This window comes from Trachurus trachurus (assembly GCF_905171665.1).
Source record: "Trachurus trachurus genome assembly, chromosome: 17".
NCBI lineage: Eukaryota > Metazoa > Chordata > Actinopteri > Carangiformes > Carangidae > Trachurus > Trachurus trachurus.
Genome location: NC_139900.1, coordinates 10,275,466 through 10,297,265, shown reverse-complemented (window position 1 = coordinate 10,297,265; position 21,800 = coordinate 10,275,466). Strand labels below are relative to the sequence as shown.

Below are 21,800 nucleotides of genomic sequence, written 5' to 3'. Positions count from 1 at the left end.
AGGAGTCAACCGTACCCGTAAATAAGCGCGGAGTGAGCGCTCCTGTCCTCCTAAACAGGGAACAAAACGTCGCTGCCAAAGGTTCCGCTTCAACTGGTGACCGGAGTTATTTTGTTGAAGGATCAGCGAGAGGTTAATGTGGTGCTCCCGTGCCGCTCCTCGCGGTGTGGATGGAAATTCAAATTATAAAAACACAGTTTTTTAAAACCACAGGACACACACCGAGAACATGGCATCACGGAGCTACGGGGCCCTGGTCCTCTGCCGGAGAGCCGGGGTCGTGAAGCTGATGAGCCGGGTGAGTGTCAGTGAACGCAGCATCTCAGGCATGTAGGTCAAACAGGTAAACCCTGAAAAACAGGATGGATTAAACATACGTTTGGTCATGTTCAGGGTATTAATTCATCATTTCATTCAAAACATTCCCATGTAATCATTTGTTTTCTGCCTTCTGTCTGCGAACTAGCGCTCTCATAGTGTTTGTGATTGGATGATGTAACTGTCAGGATCCTGTTGTAAATTGTGTGTTGATAAAATAGCCATCAGAAGTTAGAAATCAGAAGTAAAATTAGCTTAGATTCACTACAGATTTTAAATCAAAGACAATATTTAGACTCTGGTGCTAATAGTGTGTCTTGTTTATTACTTTGCTTTAATCCTGGGATCAGAAGAACATTGGTTGGATGTTGTTTGCTTCATTTAGTTGAAGGAGTGTGTTTTTTTCTGTTCTTATTATCCTCAGGGAATGAGCACAGCTGTCCAACCACAGTCTCAGGTAGATTTCCTAAAAGGAGAACCACACAGGAAGCATCCAGGTGTGACCAACCTGAAGACTCTGCGCCTTCCTGACGAACTCCAGGCGGCTGCACGGTCCATCATTCACAGTAGGTTCAAGTTGTGATGGTAGATGTGAGGTAAATACTTATGCATCGTCACTGGTCATGCAATGATTTATGCTGTGTGTGTGTGTGACTCTTGAATCCCTCCGCCTGCAGCGGCTCAGGTGACTCGGCTGACCGAACGCACCCAGAAACTCACAAACCTGCTGTGGAGCAGGAAACGAGCCGTGGAGGACGGGACTCTGCGACGGAAAGCTGTCGACATGGAGAGAGAGCTGTGGGCGAAAGCGTTGGAGAAGGGAGGAGGTGGGTAAATACAAAAACTGAGAGAGGAGGAACACATTCATAAAGAGCAAACAACACTATGTGATGCAGCAGCTGGAGAAAAAGGAAACATGGTTTATGTTTATTTTACAGATATAGACGAGGAAGCGCTGGAAGACCGCATCAGGAGGAAAGTGTTTTCAGAGCTCAGAAGAACAACGTATCACTGGACGCCCATGAAGTAACACCTGCTTTTATCTACACATAGTTACACACTTTCATCAATTACTTTATTTCTATATATCTTGACATAATATAAGTATGAATGAGTCCCAAAATACTCCCTGTTAAATCTACTAATATCAGAGCAGCTTATCTACATGTGCAAGTTCTGAAAAATACTTAAACATTTAAACCTTTTATCATCTTGACAGACATCTGAAACAGTTTTTTTTTTTTTTCAAGTTATTATATTGACCATTAAAGCAGAAGTAAGCGATCCGGTCGTTTTTCTGACTTCTTGTCAGCCGATGGAGTTAGCAGTCCCCGCCCTCGTCATGGATCTATTGGTCCTCGTCCCTACGTCACCACATTCAGGCGCATCCCTTGGCTGCACGCACAGAGAGGACCGCCCCTTTATGCCGTTCTCTCTCCTCATTGGATAAAGGTTGTAGGATACAAGGAAAGTTTTCTCCTCGGCTTACAGCAGAGCAGAGTGACTGACAGACCCGTGTTTCAGACCAAACACTCTATAGAAGTGATTGCCGTCGGAAGATAGAACTATTTAAGACTCATATTAACACAAATATTCCGCTTACTTCTGCTATAAGTTTAGAAACTGAATTTTGATGCATAATCAGGTAAGATCAGTGATTCAGGCTCTGAACAAACTCAGAGAGTTAAAGGATAATTACCGTTTTTTACATTCTGGATCTTATTTCTAGCATCAAATCCGATCATTTCCTCCCCCAGATAACTTTGGTGTCATTACAAGTCGTTCCGACGAAATTAGCTCCAGCCGTTGAGCTGCGTATATCTGTATAATATGCGAGTACACGGGGCACGCAATGCAGCCTCTAAATAACACATTATCTGCCGCGAAACTCGTTCATTTCACCAATATAACCTGCAGCTCACTGTCCGTGTCTCAGGTACGACGAGGAGTCAGGTGTGGTGTACATGGCGGCTCGTCTGGCCGGAGGCTACGCGGCGGTGAGGAGAGCTCTGAACGAGGTACGAGTACGAGCAGGTTGTGGGGATCATAGGAGGTGGTGATGATGATGCCTACATATTTTTACAGTTACAGTGGCAAAGCTTAGAAAAAAATACAGATTAAAAATGTCTTTCATTCCATGTCACCACTGACTGTTCATGTCTCTCCCCAGATAAAGAAGAGGGATCCTTCTTTCGCCCCTCAGTCTCTCCTGGACTTTGGTTCAGGGCTCGGCTCAGTCGTCTGGTCGGTGTTCAACACAGATACAGAGTTTACATGTGACTTTCTGTCCTACATCATAAATTAACTCTTTCTTTCTTTCTTTCTTTCTTTCTTTCTTTCTTTCTTTCTTTCTTTCTTTCTTTCTTTCTTTCTTTCTTTCATTCTTTCTATCTTTCTTTCTTTCATTCTTTCTTTCATTCTTTCTATCTATCTTTCTTTCTATCTGTCTTTCTTTCTTTCATTCTTTCTTTCTTTCTTTCATTCTTTCTATCTTTCTATCTTTCTTTCATTCTTTCTTTCTTTCTTTCTTTCTTTCTATCTTTCTTTCTATCTTTCTTTCATTCTTTCAATCTTTCTTTCATTCTTTCTTTCATTCTTTCTTTCATTCTTTCTTTCTTTCTTTCTTTCTTTCACTCTTTCTTTCATTCTTTCTTTCATTCTTTCTTTCATTCTTTCTATCTTTCTTTCTTTCTATCTTTCATTCTTTCTTTCTTTCTTTCATTCTTTCTTTCATTCTTTCTTTCTATCTTTCTTTCATTCTTTCAATCTTTCTTTCTATCTTTCTTTCATTCTTTCTTTCATTCTTTCTTTCTTTCATTCTTTCTTTCTATCTTTCTTCCATTCTTTCTTTCTTTCATTCATTCATTCTTTCTTTCTTTCATTCTTTCTTTCTTTCATTCTTTCTTTCTATCTTTCTTTCTTTATTTCATTCTTTCATTCTTTCTTTATTTCATTCTTTCTTTATTTCATTCTTTCTTTCTTTCTTTCTTTCTTTCTTTCTTTCTTTCTTTCTTTCTTTCTTTCTTTCCTTTTCTCCTGCAGGGCTTCACACTCGTGCTGGTCCGACTCTTTGAAGGAGATGGTGTGTGTGGACAGCTCGGGGACAATGAACACTCTGGCAGAACGACTTCTCAAAGGTGCACACACACACACACACACACACAGATACGTTGTTTATTTGTAACATTTTTGTCCAGTGGTTCATCTGACAATCGCTGCATTGTTTGTTTTGTGTGTGTTTCTCTGAGCAGGTGATGATGAACGAGCTGAGCCGCTCCTCAAACACGTCTATTTCAGACAGTTCCTCCCCGTCTCACCAAAGGTAAAAAAAAAGAACAGATTCTGTATTCAGTCAAGTTTCTTCTACTCCGGTTGTTGCTTTATATATGAAAAAAAAAAAAAAAAAAAGCCGACACTTTGTTATTGTCTTCCTGAAAAAACGACTTTTCCAATGGTTGGGGACAGATTACTTTCACAAATAAGAAAAGTTTCCCCTTTAGATCCACACAACCCATTTTTATGCTCTTACCTTTTATTAATTCAACCTTATATTTGTTTTTCTTTTATCTCGTCTCATCATTACCCCATTAATACAGCTGTATTTATTCGATACTTCTCTGTGAAGCCCTGACTGTGTCTTTCTTCTTCCAGGTGCAGTTCGATCTCGTGGTCGCTGCGTTCACTCTGTCAGAGCTTCGCAGCGTGAAGGAGCGAGAAGAGGCGGCGTTCACTCTGTGGAGAAAGACCAGCTCTTATCTAGTTGGTGTTCAGACGATGAGTACTTCACTGTCAACCTCTGGTGCCTCGTGTCTTATTTAATGATAACTGATGACCTTGTTATTTCCAGGTGTTGGTGGAGAATGGGACCAAAGACGGCCATCAGATTCTCATGGAGGCCAGAGACACTTTATTAAACGTAATGAAACGCTGCAGATGAGATGATACTTTTAAAAGCCTCATGAGGAGAGTTTGGTCTGAGCTGTTGTGGAGATGATTTAACTCGTTACCTCCGGTTCTCTTGACTTTCAGAAACAAGAGAATACGGTGCACGACTCCAGACCAGCGACCATGTTCGCTCCGGTACGGCTCAAGTCCCGGCTGCTTTTTTAAAATATCAGGCCTCACTGTGGGTCAGAAGTGTCACAGCTTTGTTAAACCTTCTCTCTCTGTCCGTTGTGTTTCTAGTGTCCTCATGCGCTGACGTGTCCTAAACTGTCCGGGAAGCTGAACGTCCCCTGCAACTTCCATCAGCTGTACCAACCTCTGCCTCTGCCCGGGGTGAGACTGCTTTGCAACAGATAGACAGAGAGATGCTTTATTTGTTTTATTAGTTTATTTATATTTTGCTTATTTATTTATGCTTTATATATCTTCGAGTTCAGGTGCCCAGCTGCTCATCAGTAGTGAAATAAAAGTCATTATTATTCATTTAGTTAGTTAATTTATTAGCATGAGGTTTATATTTATGTTTATATTTTGGAAAACAAGAACATCAGATTTTTTTTTTTAATTTGTGTAATTTTTAAAAACTTGATTTAAGAATATAGTACAACAACTTTCCACATACTTGTGATTATTTGTCAGTAAGTGTAATCATCTGTAGGTGGCGCTATTTACCTTTTGCTCAGTCTTGTGCTTTTGTCTCTGTAAAACCCAAATTATTCACTATGTGTGCGAGAGGATTTAACTAAATCACAATTAGTTAATCACAAAAGGCAGGAATAGAATTATAAATAAATAACGGTATGTCATAGATATGGGGAAGAAGTTACTTCATTTTTAAAATGTATTTTCTTCCTCCTTTTCTTTCTTTATTAACCAATTTGTTTTCCAAAATTCACCTGTTGCGTTAGATTTTCTTCAGGGTGTGTATTTATAATAATAATCTTTATTATGGACTCGAAAAAATGGTCCACTCTCATACACATACACACTTAACATACAAGACAAAACCAAGTAGACAAACAGCCAAACAAATAATATAAAATACAGTAATTTGTCACTGTTAGTTTAAAAGAAACGATATCCCATCATGGGGCAGGTTAAGGCCTTGATAATACAGTTAACAGATGGGTCCAAATTACACATGAAATTGTACATCAGCTTGCGCAACAATGCCGGACATGTTGGCACATTAGAAAATACAAATGAAGAGTTCATTTGCAAAAGCAGATAACTCCGTTTTTTAAAAATTCCAGAATCTTAATTTTTAATTTGTAATTTACATAAGGTGATATCAGTCAAACCAAAGTTGAGTGACTTTGAGATGTAACAAAACAGACATTACTCAAAAAATAAAGTTTTATTGAAAAGAATAATTACAAAGCCTCAGCTAATTTTTTTCAAAATGGCACTTATCTGCTTTTGCAAATGAACTCTTCAAATACAAAATACAAATAACTTATTCTGTAGCTCTTGTGAATTATTGTCATTTCCTGTTCCCAGCACAATGAGCGTCAGATAGAGAAGTTCAGCTACGTGATCCTGCGTCGCGGTGGAGCAGCGGAGACGGAGACAGAGGGTGTGGACTGGGCTCGGCTCATCGCTCCGGTGCTGCGCAGATCCAAACACGTCCACTGTCACACGTGCAGCCCCGACGGACAGTTACAGCACGCGGTGGTGACGGCTCGGAAACACAGCAGGTGACGGTCCAGCAACACACACAGAGAGACACACACACACACACACACACACAGTTAAAGCAGCTTTGGGTTTTTTTTAAATTAAGAGATTGGATTTGGTTTGATTCCAGAGCTGTGATGATAAACACTTCACCAGGGCCGGCCCTAGGATTTTGGTGGCCCCCTAAACAAGATTTTTGTTTGTGGCCCTGCACTCTAAGCGCAAACACCAAATCACTGGTTAAAACTGAATACAGACATGTTTATGCCCTCTGAGGTTTGAGGCCATTTTCTCGACTTTTACATATTTTCTTAAATTTATCTTTTTAAGATACTTGCAGATGTAACAATACTCAAGTGTTTTATGTCTAAATATTAGAACCTCCGCTGTAAGCACACTGAGGCCAATTTGTCCTAGAACACTGTATAAAGAAATTATTTAGGCCAAATGCTGGAAATTTGAGGTCTGCTTTTTGAAAAATTTCAAATCCCTTGTGAAAACACACCTTCAGTCATGAGAATGAACTGTTTTTTGGTAATATATAAGTGTAGAAAACAAGTCTAAAATGAAATTTTGTAAGATTGCTTTTTGAGCACAAATGTTGTCATTCTGCCATTCTATTTTCACCAAATGTGAGATAAAGAAGCTGAATATTGACTTCAAATGACATATAAAGCTCATAGCGTGCGTGCAGACCTCAGGTTGTTTAAATGACTTGAATGAACCCCGGTACCTTTCTGATCATGTGGCCCCCCAGCTAACGGCTGTGGCCCTAAACAACTGCATAGAGTGTTTATGCCAGCGGCCGGCCCTGACCACAGGTAACAAGGCTGAATAAAGAAAGAATAAAGAAAGGTCATTTTTTAGGCCTTGTAGTTTTTCTTTGTTTTTCCACTTGGTTGGAGCTGTTTGACTTGAATGACTGGAAACTGACTTTTCCATAATATTCTAGTTGAGACGTGCCTGCATAAAACCATTTGCTCATTCGTGTTGTAGCTTTGTCTGCTCCGATTATGGGATGTCTAGATTTCCCTGACAAAACTGTGTGTTTTCGTCGTCTTTGACCAGAGATGTGTACCGCTGCGCCCGGAGCAGCGACTGGGGAGATCAGCTGCCCGTCATTCAGCGAGTCCAGGAAGACGTCCAGGGCGATGATGACGATGATTCAGAGCGATGATTCACGGAGGAAGTGACACATTATTTTGAAATTCTAAATAATGGAATAAAACCGCGAGACTGAGATAAGACTGACCTCCAGCTGTTAGTGAAGCAGAACATCTGTATTTATTTCCGTACGGGAAACGGGTGAAATCCTGACTCACTCAACAGCCATTGTGTAGTTATCAAGATAACTTTCAATAATCATGTATAGTTCTGTCTTGCCCAGCTTCACTTTTAACAAACACGTTGATTTCTAATATGAATCACCTTCCTCTTTACTTTCTATTGGTCCTTTGTTTATGAAGGAAGTGTCACACTGAGGTGAGTGGACTCATCACAGAGAGTGTTTCAGTGGCGATGTCCTGCTCTGTCTGACAGATTATAGCTTGAACAATTAGATCCCATGTGTGTGTAAGAAAACTGTCACACCTGTCTCTTTCGTCGCAGGTGCTCAGATTTATTTAAATGCAAAGTATGAACCGACCCTCAGTAAAATAAACTTTGTGAAACCCGACTCATAAATATCTGAACCTGAAGAATGTGAGATTCACAGAAACATCTGATCCTCAGTTCTTCTCAGTTCATTTCATTTTTTGTTTATATATGATACAGTAAATATGAAGCCATCATTACAGATTTTCTTTTAAAGGAATAGTTCACCAAAAAATGAAATTCAGTCATTATTGACTCACCCTCATGCTGATGAATATTCCGGAGTAGTTTTTTTTTATTCCTCAAAGTGCATCTGGAGACCCGGGAGGCCGGTTCGTAGTCAAACCAAAACTTTATATGAGAGTAATAGGGCCCGAGACAAAAACATCCATAAAATTACACAAAAACCATTTAATATTCCTCCACACTGCTCGTCCACTGCAATCCAAGTGTCCTGAAGGGAGATAGTCCAGAGTCTAAACGACATCATTCAGGATATTTTTACAGCCTAAACAGTCCTGTATTAATCAATCGGGGCGGTGCGTGGCGCAGTGGTTAAATAGAATTAGATAATAATAGATCATAATAATCAATCAATACAGGACTGTTAGGCTGTAAAAAATCCTAAATGAGGTTGTTTCCAGTAAACCCTGGACTATCTCCCTTCAGGACACTTGGATTGCAGTGGACGAGCAGTGTGGAGGAATATTACAAGGTTTTTGTGTAGTTTTATGGACCTTTTTGTGTCGGGCCCTATTATTATTATACTATTGACTCTCATATAAAGTTTTGGTTGGACTAACCGGCCTCCCGGGTCTCCAGATGCACTTTGAGGAATATAAAACTACTCTGGAGTATTCATCAGCATGAGGGTGAGTCACTAATGACCAAATTGAATGAATTTCATTTTTTTGGTGAACTATTCCTTCAACGCCAGCACACACATTTCTCCACTATCTGTTAACTCCCAACAATCTCCTTCAGGGCTGAGCTCAGGTCCGGGTACTTGTACTGAAACCCGGTCTCCAGAGTCCTCTTCGGTACGACCTTCTGTCCCTGCGTGAGGACGACCGCCCTCTCGGCGCCCATCAGCGCGTTCATCACGAAGCCCGGCACGGGGAAAACCGTCGGCCGCCTCAGAGTTCGGCCCAGTTCTTTAGTGAACTCGTAGTTGGTGTTCAGAGCGGGCGCCACTCCGTTCAGCACCTGTGGCGACGGGGACGGGGAGGGAGCGTCGGCGGTCGCCGGCGGCTCCAGAGCGTCGGCGATGATGCCCGCCAGGTCGGAGACGTGTATCCATGGGAACGGCTGCCTCCCGGAGCCCAGCGTGCCGCCCAGGCCGAGCCAGAAGGGCAGCAGCATCTGCTTCATGGCTCCACCGTCGCGACCCAGCACCGCCCCTGGTGGAGGGAGGGAGGGAGGGAGGAACAACATTAAAGGGATAGTTCAACATTTAGGCAAATTGCCCCATTGTTCCTTTATTATCTCATAGCGTGGTGAATGTGCAGGTCACAACTTGTCCACCAGAGCGTTGTGGAGTTGTTGGATTGTGTATTTGATGAGTTTGATGAGGGAAACCAAGAAATCCCATGAGCCTCCGTAGCGTAGCTCTGAGCAGCTCACGGCTCTGCTCCACCGTTCTAAAAATAGCTTGCACCGACAATTAAAGGTAACGAACCTACTGCTATGACTATAGGGATTATGGCAATGGGCCAATTTGCCAAAATGTTGAATTATCCCTTTAACAGATTAAAAAGACACAATGAAGTCACTGATATTTAGAAGTCCGACGATGATCCCGATCCCCCCATTGCCCTTCTCCCTCGAAAAACTGACATGCCTATCGCTTCAAAACGAGTTATAGCTTTTACATTTAATATGCCAGGACGTCCGTCCCTCTTAAATGGACACGTATATCTTTCACTACTTATAATAGGTGGATACATGAAATCCTATATTGCGTTAAACTTCAGAGGATTAGATTCTCCTCTTGGGGTTCTTTAACAGCTTTTAGCAAAACTTGGCAACCTCTTATAGACCAGATTGATTCACTTTGCATCTAATATCAAATAATTTTATTAATTTGAATAGTGATTAAATAAGCAGAACTTCCCCCCTTCACCGAATGTCTGTCTTTTTTTTCTCCATTTTTGCTCGTTGTTGGGATTTGTGTTTATCCAATTTCGACATACTGACTGCATAATGACAATACTTTGTATTGTTGTTGTTTTTGGGGTTTTTTTTTATTAATAATTTGTATTATTCCTAAAAACCACAGAGCACTTCAGCCTATGAACCTGTATCATTTCACTTGTGAAAGTTTAATAAATAAAGTTGGAAGGAAAAAAAAAAGGTTACAGATATTTGTGATGTCTGTGTGAGTGATTAACATCAGTTTTTGGATCCAGATACTTTTTTTCCCATCTTTTTTCTTCCTTTGCTCTCAATGGACTTTTATTACTTTGATTGAAAGTTATACTGTATTGTCTTAACTAATTCTGTTAATCACGGTATCAGATAATATATAATGTTGTTGTGTTATTATATAATTTCAATCCAGCTTCGATCTGAAAGTTAAACTACAAAACAGAGCAGTCAGTGACTCCAAAGTGGAAAATGTTGCGTTTACTGACCCGGCCTGATGACGACTTGTTTGGTGTTTTTCGCCACCGCCTCGGGCAGAAGAGCTGAGGCCTCCCACTCCTTGACGAGTTTGGAGAGGAGGTCAAATGGCGTCCATTCACTTTCTTCTGTGTATGTAGCTGTCAGACTGGGTTTGTAACAAGCTGTGGACATAGAAAAAACAAAAACAAAGAAGGAAACACACAGTCACCGACTTTACTTGATGCGTCATATGAGATTTTTTTGTTTAAAGTTTAGTCGCTAGGCAGAGACTCACCTACACCCGACACCAGCACCCAGGAGCGAGGAGGACTGGAGGAGGCAGCGATGGCTTGAGCCAGAGTTTTAGTCGTATCAATGCGACTGGAGAATAAATCTTTTTTATAGCTTTCATTCCACCTGGAACCACAAAATAAACAGATTTATTAACATCATTATTTATTAGTTTATTATTGTGCATCAACAAAGTTGGTCAGCTTTTAAAATTTCAGGAATTTTTCATTTTTCTCATCATGTACATTTATAACAGAGACTTTGCTTATGTTCAGGTGATATTTCAGTTTAATTAATCTGCAAAAATCTCCAAAGTTCCCACGATGGGGTGGTGAGTATAGATTGATGAGGGAAAAAAAACACTTTTTTATTTTAATTGTAACAAAAAGCTGCAAACAAATTGAAAAAAAAACTGAAGGGGGTCTGAATACTTTCCATATGTCTGAGTTTCTAATCAGTGAAGTCAGTTTGGTGTTTGCCAAGGAGAAAGAATTGAAAATAATGAAAACATTGTCAGTTGTGGCCTTGGTTTACTTTGCTGCTCGGTTTTTCCAATCAGTTCATGGCTGCTCACCATCGCAGTGGGTTCATCAGATTCTCTCCAGCCAAGTTGACGGCGCCTTCACATGGCGGGAGGCCGCTGGACTCCAGCTCGCCCTGCAGGAGCACAGATGATCAGCACAGTTAAAGGTTAATCTCATGTTGGCAGCTGAGGTGAGTCAGGAGCTCCATTCCCTTATATTTTACTATTTTTCTGAATTTGAATGAAATTAGCTCACACACCCATGTTATTTTCCCTGGACCAGGCTGGCGAGATATCACTGTGACCTCGTGACCTTTATCCCTGAGCAGACGGGTCAGCTCACGGCCCACAAAGCCAGATCCTCCTCCTACAAGGACGACAAGACACACACACGATCTATTAGTTATCAGCTGCAATAAATCAGAAAAAAAATTTGGTGATACAGGGCTCCAGATTAACTCTTTTAAAATTTTAGGAGCGCAAGCATAACATTTGGGGATGTACACCGTAAATCGACTGGCAAAGCAAATATTCACATTGGCCTGCCACATGTAATGACAGATACCACATCCTTTGAGTTGCCTCTTTGACATTTCACCAACAGCAAATTTACTGGTTGCACATGCGCAAGAAGATGAAAAAAATTACTTGCACTGTCTCAGAATTTAGGGGAAAAACACCTCTATATAGGAGCAGTCTGAAACCCTGCTCTGATCTATTAGTTATCAGCTACAATAAATTATAAAGAAAATGTTGTTATATTTATAATGATCTCACAAATATCAGCAAAAGTACACATCCATTAGCTATAAGGTCCTGCTAACTAAAACCAATGCTGCCTATTGCAACACTCCTACTATGTATACTTACCTTCATTGTATATGTAGAGCCATAATCAACTGTTATTTTAATGTACACTTTTTCACATGGACAGCCAGAGCAGTACGCATGCGCAATATACATGCTTACAAAACAGGACAATGGTGCAAAACTTTAGCAACTTTAGCTTTAGGATGCATTTCTCCACAGCATTGACAGTTCTTTATGTTTAATCACACACCTGATCTGTAGTTTTTCACTGTGGCTTCGTGGATAAATAAACGTTCACACGTACTTTACAGGCACAAGGGTGAATGCAATGCTAACTTACCAACTAGCAGGCAGCGTTATGTCACATTGACCTTTCTGACGCGCTCTCGTTTAAAAAAAAAGGATATAATCTATATAAAACATACGTACCTATTAAAACTCTCATGGTCGTCGTCTCACAGTTCAGTGTTAGTCAAATAACTGGACGTCGCTGCAGGTTGAACTGTTTCTTTCTGGCTGCTGCTGCGCCGCTCTGTGATGTGACCGCTTGTTGCTTTGAGCCTTTTTGGACCAACAGGAGTTCCGTAACTACAGCCAGCGGTGACGTCATTTTGTAGTTTTTAAAAGCAGCTCTGCGTGTGGGAGTTTCAAAATAACAGGTTTATTTAGTCGCTTATCAATGCAGTTATCAGTTAATATTGATTTATTAAAGCCGTGTGCGTTAATTTATGACATCTGAGTCGTTTTGTTTTCTTTTGTGTCTCTTTTGGAAATATAATTTATTGTAAATCATTTTAAATGATAGATTTGCGAATTGGTTCAAAGCAACAACAACAAAAAAAAAGTTAGGTATATCCACAGAATAATCGCGTAATTATTTGTTTACTTTATGTTTTATATATAAATTATGTGCATAAGCTGCAAAATGTATGTATTTGTTCATATAATTATTTATAAATCGCTAATACTGACAGGTTCATTAAATATTGCTCTGCTATGAGACTTGAATACAGTTTACGGTGCAAGTTATTGTTACAAATATTTAAATGTATTTCGCTTTTTTATACTGCAGCAGACCCGGAAGTTTTCTGGAGGCTGTTTTGTGGTGACGGACAGAAAACACGTGGTTTATCAGCAGATAAATTGCGCCTCAGCTTCATTAACAGCCTCTCTTCCTTGTTGCGGTGATGGAGGTCGGTCGTGTTTCTGGCTGCAGGCGCGACGGGACCCAGCAGCACGTGTTCACCCACGGTACATGTTCACCGTTTATATCTTTATTAGTTGATTATATTATATCGCAGCTGGTGCATTCATGTGTTTGAGATAGTAGCTGTTTCTTGGTTGTGGTTGTTGCCGCGCAGACGGATCACCATTGTTAGCTCGCTGCTGCTGCTGCAGAGACTTCGCCTCATGGTGCTTTACTATGAAGCATAGAGAGAAAAGGGTTGTGGAGCCGCAAATTACAGTTGGAGATTTAAAAAATAAAAAGACTGGTGCATCTGGGATGAAATAATCTTAAGTAACCCTCAGGTGTGCTGGTTAAAAAGCCTATTCGATGTTTTACTTTAACTGGTGAAGGGAAAAAGGAGAACACTTGGTCACGTTTTGTACTATTTCAAGGTATATTTAGATAAGAATCCTTTATTCGTCCCACAGTGGGGACATTTACAACGTTGCAGCAGCAGACAACGGCAAAGAAATGTATAGCACAGATCATAAATGGCAATAGGAGTAAAAAGAAAGCAGTATTTGTAATGTGATTAATGAAAAATAAGAATAAGGGGGAAAGATCCTGTTCTTTGGGTATTTTATTTATTTATTTATTTTTTAACAATAATTCAGTTTAAACTTAGTAGTTGAAACTCGAGTAGTTGAAGGAAATCCCCCTCGATGGCGGAACTGGAAACTCAAATCTGAAGCATGAGGCAAAGCCCCAGCTCCATATTGTCTTTCAAAGGGGGAGTTGAGGGGGGGTGCAAGGCAAACAGGATGTGAACCACTGGGTTAATCTGTAACAACAATGCAAAGTATTTCTGCAGAATAAAAAGTGACTATGGCTGTAATGAATGAAGCCAAATGAAAAGGACTATAACCTGATTCAGGGAGATGTTGCTCATTATGAATTTCAAGTTTTCAGTTATTCAAATGTGGCTAATTATCAGGTCTGATTTGCACCAGCTGCAGCAGGGCATTATGGGTACTTGTTTCTTGATCTGCATCTCAAACTAGGTGCAGAGAAGCTGAATTTCTACTGGCTTCAAACAGCTTGTTTTATATACAACGTCAAACCTTAATGATGATTTTGCAGTCCGTGTTTCACCTGAACCTCATGATTATTCTTTATCTGCACTGATGGGTTTGACATCAGACGGTGAAGTGCCTCCTGCAGCCTCTGACGACTTGAGACTAACCTGTTGTGTTTTTCTTTTAGGACTTCGGAGCTGGTTCTTGGATGGATCTTAACAAGGTGAGGACATGTTTTACACTTTAACATTTTGGGTTCGACTGTTCTTGGTGTTTTAAGCTTTTTGGAGGTTACAAGTTGTGTTGCTATTAAATTGTGGCTCCCTATTCTATCAAATTAGACAGATGCAGCCTCCAAGTGGCTCATCAGTGCTTTTTTTTTAAATTTTATTTGACAATTAATCAGTGTACCTTGTCTATCTCCAGGTAATGACATCTCTTGGCGTAACCATTGCTGGACTGCACCAGTTTGGGATGGGTTTTTAATAAGGTGATTTTTAAAACCCATAAATATTTTGGTAAAAACACAACTATCATACACAACTGTTAGAAAGTAGTTTTTAGTCTTGATCGTACTGTACTGTTCCCTTTCATGGTGTAAATAAAGGTTAACATGTTGAACTGTGTATTGTGTTCTTGGTATGAGGCAAAGTTAACCGTGTTGAATATTGGCATATAAAGTCTTTGTGTGGAATAGAAAAATCTAAATCACACATGCGATTGCATGCAACGTGAACAATAAATTCACATGTTGACTTTTTTCTAAAAGCATAAAATGCATTGTACAGTGCTTAAGACTTAATCCATACATCAGTGCATGACAAAACTGAACAGGGCTGAGATTTACATTATTGCAGCATCAGGAATTGACATTGTTGCATCATAAAAAAAATTCCACGTCACAGAAAAATAAATGAAATCAAAGCAATTGATGCAATGTACGTAGAGTATGTGTCTCGAACTCATTTATGTTCTCAGTCTTCTATGATGCTTAAAAGAGTAGATTTTTCCATGACAAAGAAATTACTAGTACTTATTGACAATAAGTGGTTTAATCTCTTTGGCCTGAGTAAAAAAAACATGTAATATACAATGTAGTTGAAAGAGGAAATAACCATTTTCAAATGCAGTGGTCAACGACTAACTCGGGATCGGATCTGCAAATTTTTTTTTTTTGTTAACAATATATTAAACAATTGAAATATCTCAGTGCAAATTACAGTTGTGGAATACCTAAAATGCAATTATACCTTTAATGCATTCTTACACTAGTGTGTTATCAACCATTTATGAAATGGGACTCTTCGATTTTGGGTGAAGTATCCCTTAAAGTGTGTTTATCCTATTGCAATCAAGGTTCTATTCATATATATATATATATATATATATAGTACATATTTTGTAGTTATAAATTGTTTCCATTTTCAAGTGTTCTCTGTAATTACCACAAAACTGGATAAAATACAAATGTAGAAAAAGACTATTTACAGTTCTAATATACAGTTCAGGTATAAACAAAATAAGTTCTTATGGCTGGATCACTGACATAAAACTATCTGGAAAACAAGTACAACATACATGAAGTTCAGGTTTAAGCTGGTGCTTTGGGTTTGTATTTTTTAAGCACAGCAAAGTCATGTTAAAAGTTGCTTAAACCAGAATCTTCACACTCACTCACATGTGGTTTGACATGTTTCATTCAAACCTCATATCCCATTCGCTACAGATTTAAACTCTGTGCTGGAATCAGCATTACTGGTTCCTACAGTCCCTACAGTGGCCCGACTCTTTTTGGTTCCTGATTGATCTGATATGCCCTCAAAGAGCTTGGCCATGAAGGCGAAGCCATTTTGCTTTATGTAGGACTTCCCAGCGAAGGTGTAGAGGACGGGGTTGGCACAGCTGCTGATGAAGGCCAAAGCTGAAGTCACGGCACGACTGGACTTAGAGATATGGTCCAAACTGCAGATAAACAGATACAGACATTTCAGACCACAGCCACAACTAAAAACGAATAAACTATAACTAAACTTAAACATCTTCTGCTATGTCTAAAACATATCCATGGATTAATCACGGAACAGGTTCATTTGGGTAATGAAGATGCTAAATTACAATAGAGTCTGTTACAATTGGCCTCTGAGATTAAATTTGACCACTATAAATGGTATTGGTGTTTGATTAAAATCATACAATTCCCTAAGTTAAACACTTACAAAGGCTATTTAGTTTAGTAAATACATAACCACACAACAAGATGAGCCTTTACTGACTTAAAATGGTGAAAATCTTTTACTCACATTTCTCTTGTGGGCGAATCATCTGGGTACCACTCGGCTGCAACCTAAAACAAAACAAAAATACAGCTGTTTATTCAAGAGTTCATGGTGTTGATCTCAAAAAGCAGAAATGTGAGAAGATTTAATGCGATAACAAAACACCTTTGACATGCCCTCACACACCTGTATCATGTTGATAACGTGGTACGGCAGCCAAAAAGCTCCAAACATCACCACGATAGCCAGGATGAGTTTCTCGCTGCGCACCTTTCGCCGGAACTGGGTCTGCCTCAGGCGCCTCAGGATGAGCACGTAGCTGGTTATGATGATTGCGTAAGGAAGGATGAAGCCCGACACTGTCTCAAAGGCGTACTGAAAACGTACCTGCACACAGGAAAACAGATGTGCTCACAGTAATGATCACATTCACATGGAGACATGAATGGATCTGCCAAAACAAGGCAGAACAAGATGAGAGTAGAGCTAAAAAAATGAGTAATGTAGTTAGTTTGAAATTAAACTTTGTCCATTTCCAGTTGCTCAACTGGGAGAACTGGCTTCTTCTTTTTATCATTTACCATGGAAAACCACAAACTAATGAGTTTTGCACATCAAACAAGAAAAAACAAGATTTCCATCTAAACAGTAACTGCTGCTAGTGATTTACATTTTTTCACCATGTTTGGTTATCTCATGAAAACATTTGTTTGTTTCAACCATATAAAGGCAATAAAAAACACTCTTTATCTGTATGCGTTGATTCACGAAACAAAGATTAATCCTACAATAGAAAATCAAATTATCAAAGAAGGTCAATATGTTTTATTGTTATTTATGGTAATAGTATTTTTTTCCCAATTGTTCTTAAGGTTTTTGTTCACAGTACATAAAAAAAGTAGAGTTACAAGTACTTTTTTCCACACTGACAGCAGCAGAGCAAAATGCACAGATCACAGACTGTATCCGTTTCTTGTGAATATGCCAACAAACTTTACTTGTTTGCCAGCAGATGAGGAATTCTTCCATTCCTTTTAGAGATGTATCCATCTGATATATTAGGAGAAGCTCTAATTGATATCTTGCACATTAACTGCACCTGATTTAGGTTGTTGTTTTTTTACCTATTGCTGCTGCTATTTGTTTGTTATTTCTTGTCCACTTGTATGGGTTCTCTGTGATTTCATGTGGTTAAAGTCAAATTTCTACTTGTTAGCTAAACTAAACTACCGGTAAACTAATAAGATGGCAAACAACTATTTACTATGCAATGTTATAAAACGGAAAGGTGAAATCTGGCGATCTGATTGGTTGGCTTCGCGTCGGGCCGAACAACGCCCCTAGCCGTGGTATAATGAGCATAAACCACGGCCTGTCGTGATATATTGCTTAAGTATCATACAGCAGATAAATGGCAGCTAAAGCAAAGACGGTTTATTTATTGAATATCTTTGGCTAAAGGAGAGAAATTCTTTGTTGCTAGGAAGCATGTGACTGGCGATTCACACATCACGCAGGCACCGCCCACTAGCGTAATGACGCAAGGGACGACGTCAGCAGCGGCAAAGATGAACGTTACCTGTTCGAAGGTACGCGAAGGCTGACCACCAGACGCTCCTGATGGTTGGTCAACTGTTATAATATCCGTCGGTCTGGTTTTACCGATGAAATCAGATCACCACAAGCTGGCAAAGTGCACCAGTTTAACCCAGAGCCGACCTTTCTTCTCTTCAACGACGTAAGTAACTTTAAGGGCCACATCAAGGTTTTCCGTTCACATTTAGTGTCTAGCGGCCACGGTATCCATGGTAGCGTTAGCGTTAGCCGACTCGTTTAGCATTAGCGAAATTAGCATTAATGCATTAGAAGTGATGGGAATGGCGGCGTTATAAAATACGGCGCTACTTTTTTCAGTAAGCTACTGTAAGTATTTTACTTACTTAGCTCTGTGTCTAGCTGCCACTTTCTTCTGTCTTCGTAGCACTTTGTTGAAAGGTGAAGGAGGGGAGGCAAAGTTGTAGCTAAACTGACAAAACTCTTGTTTATGGTCTATTGCGACACCTACTGGTCATTTAACTTACGGAACCAAGTCAGTTTAATAGATTTTTTTTTCTTTTTTGACTGAAAACCTTTGAAGACATAATGTCAGAAAGACAAAAAACTAACTCTTGCATATGTAAATATATTTTCTGTAGGGTAAAATCCTATTGCAGTATAGTGCCTATGATTAGAAAAACATTGTGGTGTGACAGAGATGCCCTGCCATACAAATCCTATTGAGGGAACAGGCTTTTTTGATACAAAACCATTATTTTAAATCTTCCACTACAATATCCCTTTATGATATTGTTATTATGGTACAACAACATTTTCAAAAAAGGCAGCAAACCCTTTAACTGCTTGCTCTTGTGTACTTACATGTCGAGGAAGGGTGTGATTGGGTGCACACACAAATCTTGTTCTGTTCCTCTCATTGGTGTCCTCTCTTACGTCCCGAAACACGAGCGACGGGATGGCAATGAGCCCGACCAGTATCCACATGCCTATAATCACCCTCCTCACGATCTTCTTGCTGGCTATGTAGGGCAGTTTCCTTGGAAACACCACAGCCACCAGTCTCTGCACACTCATCAGTGTGATCAGAAAGATGGACGCGTACATGTTGGTGTTGCACAGGTAGAACATGCATTTACACATGGCGTTACCAAAGATCCACGTCTGCTTGGCCAGGTAGATGATGAAGAAGATGGTGAGGATCATGAGGAAGCCGTCAGCTAGAGCCAGATTGAGGATGAGGATGCTGGTGACTGAGCGTCGTCGAATGCGTGCCACGATGCTCCATACGATGAAAAAGTTCCCAGGGACGCCCAGGAGGAAGACCAGGCCGAGAATGAGGGCGCCCATGCCCGTGGAGAAGTCGTTGCTAACCACACTGTCATCCTCAAGGTTCGGGTCGACGGTAGAGGAAGTCAGGTTGAGAAGCCTGGGGAGTATTGTGGCGGGGGTGGTTTTCATCCTGAGGATGAGAGACAAAGTTGTGTGTTTGCAAAATAAATAAAACCACCAGCACCTGTAAAACTCAGCAATTAGCTAGTGATTTTTATAATCTTGATAATTTAGTTTTCAGAAGGTTTTAAACTATTCTCATGTTGTTGGAGTATCCTTTTAGGTTTTTGATACTCAACAAGAACAATCTTGAATAGGATTTGATATGCTAGTAAATTAGTATAGTTGGGTGAGTGAGCAAGTTTAAGAGTGATATAAATTAAGAGGATAGAAAATGAAACTTTATTAAAGAATATTAATCTTACCACATGTTATTGTTTTGTTCTAATTATCTTACACTTTGTGTCTCAAAATTACAAACTTTTCTATACAATAGCCTAGGTAAAAAAAAAAAAAAGCACAGACATGGGGGATTTTACAAGTGGAAGAAATGGGCTTCTGCATGAAACCAGTTTTACTTCCCTTTGTGTACAACAACAGTTTACTATATTGCTGTGTCACTGACAGATTCAGACAGATAACTCCCTTTCTTGTCTCAAATTTATCTAAACCCACCATCACTGTTGACTTTGCTGCAAACAGATGTACAGATTTGCTTTCAACACTGATCATATATGTGTTGAAGTAGGTAAACTCCGCACAACCTATCATTAAGAGTAACCAAGCAGATGTTTTCAGTTTTGTACAAGTCCGGGTTGAGACTAACTGATATTAGTTATCTCCTTTGCTCTCATTGTCCTCACATATACTATATAGAAATATATGTACAGATGTGCACGTTGTGGGTGCCATTGCGTCACTCTTCCTAAAAATTAACAGGAACATTCAGTACAAAAACAGTTTCCTCTTGAAGGAAATGATTTCTAACGGTGAATGATGAAAAGATGTCGTAAAAGTGATTTAAAAAAAACTGACTACTGTTACCAAATGATGCCTCTAGTCTGGGACAATAAAGACTTTCTAATCTAATCAAATCTAATCTTGTTTGTCCGATGTCCGAGCATGCTGACCGGTCAAAGATGGCTGCGTTTTGAGGGAAAATAGTGCCACAATAACTGAAGATGAAAAGATGTTTGCTCGCTAATTCTACAGGAGTGGAGGATGGCAGTAACCCTGACGCAGCCTCAAAAATATTCACATCAAACCCTGCAGCCAACAGTGTGGCTCAAATGTAGAGGCAGCGTGCTAAAACATGCCAAACGTTAGCAGTGCTGCGTCCAACCAGAGAATTGTTTCAACACAGTCTTTGATTCACTCAGCTTGTTCAGTGTTGTGTTTCTCTCTCTCTTTCTCTCTCTTTTTTTTCGTCCTCATTTGTCTCTCTTGTTTGGAGTCTTTCTCACTGTCCTTTCACATGGAAACTTGTCCCACAGAGTGCAGGGGTCACAGTTGGTCGACCTTTAATGAAAAACACGTCCCTGTATGTATCCATGACTCGTAAATGCCAATCATATTCGTAATATTTAGACACGATTGATTCTGAGAGATTCTGGTCATATCATAACACGATGAACGTTAAAAAAAACAAACACATTTAACCGATGTGAGAACAAGAACATGAAGCCCTTATTTCCTGTTTAACTCATAATTTCTGTGCTCTGGTCCCACTAAAGCCAACTGTTTATTGTTTCCCTTATAGCTTTATACGAGAGTTAAGTGGATAAACACAGTGAGCCAATGCCAGGCTTACATCACTAGTGAGAAATGCAACAGTGCCTGCAGTCAAAGCAACACACGGATGCTGTCAGGTAGAAGTTATGTTTCTCAGAAAAATGATATACATTGATGAGAAAAGTGAAGTTTTTCACAAAATCAGGTGTCAGAAAGCCAATCCACTCAAGAAACAGCTGTGCTACCTGTTAAATGAGAATAAAATCAACGTATTTCTTATTTTAGAGCTCAAAAAAATCCCCCAAACAAGTACAAAGACACTTTTTTTTTTAAATCACCATGATTCTGCAGAACACTCAAACATAAACTCTGTTTGCCAGTAAAGTAAGAGTGATTAATTAGCCTTTGGCCCACGAGAATTAAAATAATGCGTCATAGGTTTGTAATTAATCTGCTACGTGTAAATAATCAAGTCAAGGAAAGTAAATTATTATTTCTAAAATGGAAAATTGGAATGAGAAAGAGGGAATTGTTAGTAAACTGACGTAAAATGTCAATAAGAAGTTTAAAAATCATAAATAAGTGCTGGGAGGAGTTTCCTCAGTCCAAGTTCAAGAGTGACTACTAACCTTTCCAGGACCTGATGCCTCTTTCTGTTTTGTCTCTGTGTTGTGTCAGATTCAAATATCCCACTTGCTGCTCTCTGCTCCGTCCAGCTCCTCCAGCGTCTCTCCTCTCGTCTCTGTTAGCTCAGCCCATTATAAACTGAATCACGTCCTTCCCCCACAGGCTGCGACATGCTGAGCTTAGAGAGAGGGAGGCACAGAGGTGTGTCCTTCCTTAAAAACCCTGCTTGCCCGCTATTCTTCGCTGATATGAGCATCTTGTGGCATATGTATCTA

At 39.8% G+C, this 21,800-nt stretch overlaps 3 protein-coding genes across 3 annotated transcripts; 1 reads left to right on the top strand and 2 right to left on the bottom strand.

The window, feature by feature from the left end:
• The first annotated feature begins 133 nt into the window (after positions 1-133).
• Positions 134-7,864, top strand: mettl17 (methyltransferase like 17). The gene is made up of 14 exons (XM_083991161.1): positions 134-298; positions 743-884; positions 996-1,145; positions 1,257-1,344; positions 2,255-2,336; positions 2,489-2,562; positions 3,361-3,455; positions 3,570-3,640; positions 3,970-4,077; positions 4,166-4,234; positions 4,348-4,398; positions 4,504-4,596; positions 5,764-5,960; positions 7,009-7,864. The coding sequence occupies exons 1-14, from the start codon at positions 230-232 to the stop codon at positions 7,115-7,117; spliced, it is 1,398 nt and encodes a 465-aa protein (XP_083847287.1). The 5' UTR covers positions 134-229; the 3' UTR covers positions 7,118-7,864.
• Positions 7,865-8,341: 477 nt separating this feature from the next.
• sdr39u1 (short chain dehydrogenase/reductase family 39U, member 1) lies at positions 8,342-12,310 on the bottom strand. The gene is made up of 6 exons (XM_083992164.1): positions 12,191-12,310; positions 11,212-11,318; positions 11,003-11,085; positions 10,433-10,554; positions 10,167-10,319; positions 8,342-8,933 (listed from the first exon to the last, which is right to left on the bottom strand). Exons 1-6 carry the CDS (start codon positions 12,204-12,206, stop codon positions 8,494-8,496), a joined length of 921 nt encoding a protein of 306 aa, XP_083848290.1. The 5' UTR covers positions 12,207-12,310; the 3' UTR covers positions 8,342-8,493.
• A 3,401-nt stretch (positions 12,311-15,711) lies between these two features.
• Positions 15,712-21,619, bottom strand: LOC311000026 (leukotriene B4 receptor 1-like; the record flags this gene model as incomplete). The annotated part of the gene is made up of 5 exons (XM_083990663.1): positions 21,528-21,619; positions 18,700-19,297; positions 16,468-16,668; positions 16,306-16,349; positions 15,712-15,967 (listed from the first exon to the last, which is right to left on the bottom strand). The coding sequence occupies exons 2-5, from the start codon at positions 19,294-19,296 to the stop codon at positions 15,712-15,714; spliced, it is 1,098 nt and encodes a 365-aa protein (XP_083846789.1). The 5' UTR covers position 19,297; positions 21,528-21,619.
• Between the last annotated feature and the right edge of the window lie 181 nt (positions 21,620-21,800).